At 45.9% G+C, this 5,616-nt stretch overlaps 1 protein-coding gene across 1 annotated transcript; it reads right to left on the reverse strand.

Moving 5' to 3' along the window:
• Window positions 1-4,568: 4,568 nt before the first annotated feature.
• LOC138865024 (serpin B3-like) lies at window positions 4,569-5,614 on the reverse strand. The gene is made up of 3 exons (XM_070133871.1): window positions 5,470-5,614; window positions 5,089-5,327; window positions 4,569-4,966 (listed from the first exon to the last, which is right to left on the reverse strand). Exons 1-3 carry the CDS (start codon window positions 5,612-5,614, stop codon window positions 4,661-4,663), a joined length of 690 nt encoding a protein of 229 aa, XP_069989972.1. The 3' UTR covers window positions 4,569-4,660.
• Window positions 5,615-5,616: the final 2 nt, after the last annotated feature.

The following is a 5,616-nucleotide window of genomic DNA, read 5'->3' on the forward strand; positions in this document are numbered from 1 at the left end:
GTAAACCTAGGGAGGACAATTGTTGGAGGATATGGTATCGCCATGTGGTGTCATATGTTTTTTCTAGATCAAAGAAAATGGCTAATACGGATTCATGGCGTGCAAATGCCGATGTAATGTATGTCTCGAAATGGGCAAGTGGGTCTGCTGTACTTCGGGCACGTCGGAAACCAAACTGGGAAGGGGAAAGGAGATTATGAGATTCTAGGTACCACATTAAACGGAAGTTAACCATTCGTTCTAGTAGTTTGCACAAGCAGCTAGTTAGAGCTATGGGGCGGTAATCTTGGGATAGGGTACCTGATTTATTGGGTTTTAAGAAAGGTAGGATGAGAGCATCTCACCAATGAGAAGGAAAATTTCCTGACGTCCATACGTGGTTGAAAATAGTTAAAAGGAAGGATAGAGAGGAAGATGGGAGGTGTCAGAGCATACGATAGTGAATACCATCAGGGCCTTCATGAGTGTTGCGGTACGACTGTAATGCAGCGTTGAGTTCAGAAGAAGAAAAAGGAGCATTATAGGACTCATCAGAGGATAGGGTGAAGGTAATAGGGGTGCGTTCCTTGATGGTTTTAATGGAAGAAAAGTGTGGGGAAAGGTGAGAGCCACTACTGACCTGGCTGAAATAGTTGCCCAGTTCATTAGCTACTTCTACAGGCTCAGAGATGAGAATATCTCGAATATGGAGGACGGGTGCAGGATGGGGGGGGATGTTTGCCTGATAGTTTATGGATCCGTCGCCAAACAGCTGAAATAGATGTAGAAGATGTAATTGAGGAAACATAATTTTGTCAGCTATTTGTTTTGCTGTTTTCAATTGTACGGCGAAGATGGGCAGATGCTCTTTTAAAGGAAATAAGGGCTGATAGCTGGTGAGGGGTGCCTCGTTTGTAGCGATAGCTGTTCCAGGCTGCTCGTTTTAAGCGGAGCGCTTTGGAGCAATCAGAATTCCACCATGGAACACATTTAGAAGTATAGGGTCTTGAAGTTCGAGGAATGGCTGTATAGGCAGCTCTTAGGATCGTGGTTGTAAAACAATGTAGCATATCTGAAATGGACGGTAAGGGGGGGGGGGGTGGAGGGATAGGTATAGTAGAGAGTGAAGTGAAAGTATGCCAGTCAGCTCTATCAAAGCACCAGCGTGGAGGATTAGGAAGTGTTACATATGAAGTAGGAGAAAGGAGTATTGGGAAGTGGTCACTATAGGGGAAGTGGTCTAGAACTGACCAATGGAAATCTAGATGTAAAGTAGGAGAGCATAGAGAGAGGTCAAGGCATGAAAAGGATTGTGTGCGCATGTCAAAGTGTGTGGGGCGATCTGAATTAAGAATAATTAGGTTATTTGTGAAGAGGAAGCGTTCTAGAGATCGGCCTCGGGAGTTGGTGGTAGAGTCACCCCACAGAGTGTGGCGGCAGTTGAAATCACCAACTATGAGGAAAGGTGGTTGGAGTTGGGAAATTAGAGTCTCAAAGGCAGTAAAGTCAATGGGATGGGATGGGGAGAAGTAGACTGAAATCACTGTGATCCAGCGGCAAAGAAAGATGCGAATAGCTGTGCACGGGACAGAAGTTTATATGGGAGGTATGACATAAGGTGTTTTATGATGGATAAGTATAGACGAGACATAAAGGGAGTGTGGGGAAGAGATAAAATGCTAATTAGGAATTGGAATAGGAGGGTGTGTGAGGAAAGTCTCTTGGAGGCAGATAATAGATGGATTATAAGAAGCAAGGATATGACATAGGTCTGATCTATGAGAGCGGAAACCGCGAATATTCCAATGTAGGAGAGCTATATCCTAGTTGATTTATGAATGATAACACATTTACGTGTTGGGGAATTTGAAGGGGAAGGAGCTTGGGGGTGTAAAGGAGGGATATTAGGAGGTAGGGAGTCTGGAGAAGGGCATTGTTGTGCCATGAGTGATTCTCGTGTGTATCCTGGAGGGAGTGCAAAGGATAGAGGGGATGGAGGGAGGGAGAATATGCCTATAGTTGGGGTTGAAGGGGGTGGGTTGTGTTGGGAGGGAGTAGATGTGTGGGGAGTATTAGTGTTAGGAGGATGAATATCAGAAGGATGGATAGTTGGAGTTGAAGGGGATGTGTTGTCTTGGGAGGGATTAGGAGGAAAGGGTGTAGGGGTGTTGTGAGTAAGAGGGGGATGCATATCAGGAGGATGGGTATTGGGAGGATGGATATCAGTGGTGGTTGGGATTGAGGGGGTTAGGTTGTGTTGGGAGGGAGTAGGAGGAAGGGGTGTAGGGGGAATATTAGTAGGAGGGGTATGAATATCGGCAACCACTTCAAGTGTGGAAGGAGCATGAGTTATGGGATTTTGTGTCTCAAGCATATTGCTTTGAATGTCATCCACTGTTTCTGCAGTGGAATTTGTTGGAGAGTTTTGTGAGAAGGTAATTGTTTCTGCAATGGAATTGGTTGGAGAGTTTTGTGGAATAAAGGTTTTTTTAGGAGGGGGGGAAGAGGAGACTGGTGTCTCAGGAACAAAGGTATAGGTGGAGGTGATTGTGCTATAGGGGAAGAAGGGTTAGAACGTTTATAGTCTATCTACTGCGGGTAGTGCGGGGAGGGAGAGGGGTTGGTGTTGGGGCTGTAGTTGAGATAGGAGCTGTGGTTGAGATTGGGGTGTCTGGGTTTAGAGTGGCAAAGGAATTGGTGTGAGGGATGTAGAATGTAGAAGTGGAAATGGGGACATTTTTGGGTGGAGGGGGAAGGGCTGAGCGAACGATGTTGCTAGAATATGGAGTATGAGAGAAACCTTGTCGACGTGCTTCCTGTCTAGCTTCACGTAAAGTGAGATCATTTTTGTATCTGAGAGTTGCTACCTCAGATTCAAATTTGTAAGTGGGACAGCCTCTATAAAATACATTATGGGGGCCGCCGCAGTTAGCACATGTTCGTGTTTGTGCTGAGCAGTTTGATCGATTATGACCAGGTTGGGCACATATGGGGCATCGGTCTGTGGAACGGCAATGTTTGGCAGGATGTCCAAAGCGCCAACAGTTTTGACATTGACGGGGAGGGGGTTGGTATGGTCGAACAGGGAGGGATTGTCCACCAATGTAGATACGTAAGGGAAGGTCATGTGTATGGAAGGTAATTTTGGCAATATTGGTCGGATTCTTTCGTTGATCTTTAGGAGGAATGGTGTAGCAATGTACTGATTTCACATCTTGGTCTTTGAGGCATCCTAATAAGTCTTCTCCACAGTCTGACCAATCTTTGGTATCGACTGGGCAGTTTGCTGGGGAGAGAGAGACAGTTCCGGTATAGGTATTAAGGATTGGATGAGGTTCTGCAGGAATGGGGTTGCCAGAATGATCAGTTAAATTTGACAGTGCTATAGATTCAATTTCTGATCTGACTGTTACCAGACGGGAGCGATCGCGTCTGGTATAAAAAGGGACTCTGCCTACTTGTTTTTGGAGGCATTGTTGAAAGAGAAGAGTGTTGCCTGAGTAAGGAGCTGTAGCAGGGATCACGAAAAATCGGTCCCATTTAGCTGGGCTAAACAGAGTATTTAAGATATCTGTAGGGTTGGTGGTGGTGGATGGTCGGGGATGTGTGGAAGAGGGAGTATTACGGAATGATGGAGAATAAGGTTGCAAGGTAGTAATAAGGGAGGATTGGTTGGTTGATGAAGGTTGCAGGGGTGGAGTTGAATTTGAGGAAGTTGGGTGGGTAGGAATGTCTTCTGGAGATTGATTCTCTGCTTGGGTGGGTAATGCACTAGTAGGCATTGAGGAGTGGGCAGTAGTTTCAGTGTTCGGAGCCGTGGTCAAAGGAGAGCCTGGGTTGGGGCTATTTGATAAGGGGGATAAAGGGATTACATTTTCATTACTGGTCATGGGGAACCTGGATTATGTAAATAGGCCTAATCGGCCCACCTCCTTTCGCTACTGAAGGTAAGGGCTAGATTAGTCAGGAGTACCGTGCCCATAGTTCCCGCAGGCCGTTCAGGACTGGCACTAGGTCAGCCTTTCATCCTCTCAGCACGGCTCTCACACCTTAGGAAGTAGATAGCAGAAGGGGATGGAGAGGAGATGGAAACAAAAGCTGGAGAGGAAAAAGACCATGCAAAATTAGTTGAGTCGAGGGGAGATCCCTGTATTGGGTCTCAGTCTTCGTCTCCTAAGCCCCCCCACGACAACAACGGACAAGGGATTGGGGGGGGATCTTATTGTGAGCCTTTTACAGGGTATGTACACTGCCCTGTAAATGAATTTCATTAAATACATTTCGTTTAATGTGGGAGTAGCCTGGTTCGTTTATTCGTGTTATCATCAGCTGGGATATTTAACTGAATATGACAAATGTCTTGTATAAAACCAGAGCGAAGTTGATTTGATTTTCTTAAAACTAGGATGTTTTAAAGTGATTTTTTTTTTTAATCGACTGTCTTCTTCAAGAGAACTTCACGTCGTCTTAAAAAGATTATGTTTATCCGAATATAAAAAGATAGCAGTGTTAAGGGGAAAATATTAGCTGTTTTTTAATACTGTCATAAAACATTTCGTTACAAAATAAAGCGTAAATAAAACACTGGATCATATAAATATAAAAATATATTTCTTGAAATGCGTGTCATCATACTAATACATATATATTATATAAGCCCTCCCTTAACCCGCTCGCCGACCTACGCCTTGGCCTTCGTGGGCTTCTTGTAGCTTCCCATGAAGAGGACGGTGTGCGTGTCGTTGTCTCGGATCAGGAAGACGAAGGGCCGGGTGCAGTGGAACTCGATCGGCAGCGGCCTCGCGGCTCCGGACCGGGTGGCGAAGATGAGGGCCGTCGCTGCAGCGGCTTCGGTGCCTTCTTCGTTGACCTCCACGAAGGCCTTGTGGATCACCTTTTCCAGGGTGACATTCAGCAGAGGACCAAAAGTGGACAGGTCAACCTTTTCACTGTCGAAGATGTCTCTAATGCCCATGCTCTTAAGTGCCTGTGGAAAAGGGATTTGGAAGATTATCGCACTGTCAAAGTGTCGAATTACTATTCTTAACATTCCTTGGATTTGAATTACGTTTACGAAACATCAAAAACGAAATGGCAATAGACACTAACCGGCTTGAATTGCTCTCTTATTTCGACTTCCATCTTGAATTTGGGAAGCTTTACGTCGACCGTTCGGAAGGAGAGGTTACCCTTGTGCGTCGCCGCCCTCAGGTTGTTCCCGCTGAGCCGGTCGACCATCCTGGCGAAGCCGAGAGGCCCTTCCTCAGTGGGAAGGAAAACAAACATGGACATGGCGTCTCCGGTGTAAGGAAGCTCCAAGACCTTTGCGGCAATCTCGGGGAATTCATCTGTCGAAGGGAGAAACACGAGGATGATTAGACACTGCCAGGTAGCGCACGGTACAATGGGTTGGGCTATACTTTGTTTATATATTTTTTTTTCATTAACGTTTACACACCATTTAGTGTATTCATTCATAAACAAACTTACTGTATCTGAAAGAAGCGGTCTGATGCATCATAGGGACGAGGTCGCTGTTCTGAGACGTAGCGTAGAACGGCTCTGGGAACGTGTCGGAAGCCTTGAACTGGAACTGCCACGTGCCCTTGAAGTAGGCGGCGTTCACGAGCACCATGA

Source organism: Penaeus vannamei, chromosome 19 (genome assembly GCF_042767895.1).
Source record: "Penaeus vannamei isolate JL-2024 chromosome 19, ASM4276789v1, whole genome shotgun sequence".
In the NCBI taxonomy this organism is placed as follows: Eukaryota; Metazoa; Arthropoda; class Malacostraca; order Decapoda; family Penaeidae; genus Penaeus; species Penaeus vannamei.

What these genes read in the sequence shown, in the direction of transcription:
- LOC138865024 (XM_070133871.1), bottom strand. Translation starts at nt 5,614, where the DNA reads ATGGTGCTCGTGAACGCCGCCTACTTCAAGGGCACGTGGCAGTTCCAG. An exon ending in GACCGCTTCTTTCAGATACA is followed by an intron (nt 5,328 to 5,469) that starts GTAAGTTTGTTT and finishes TCCCTTCGACAG; the next exon opens with ATGAATTCCCCGAGATTGCC. An exon ending in TAAGAGAGCAATTCAAGCCG is followed by an intron (nt 4,967 to 5,088) that starts GTTAGTGTCTAT and finishes CCTTTTCCACAG; the next exon opens with GCACTTAAGAGCATGGGCAT.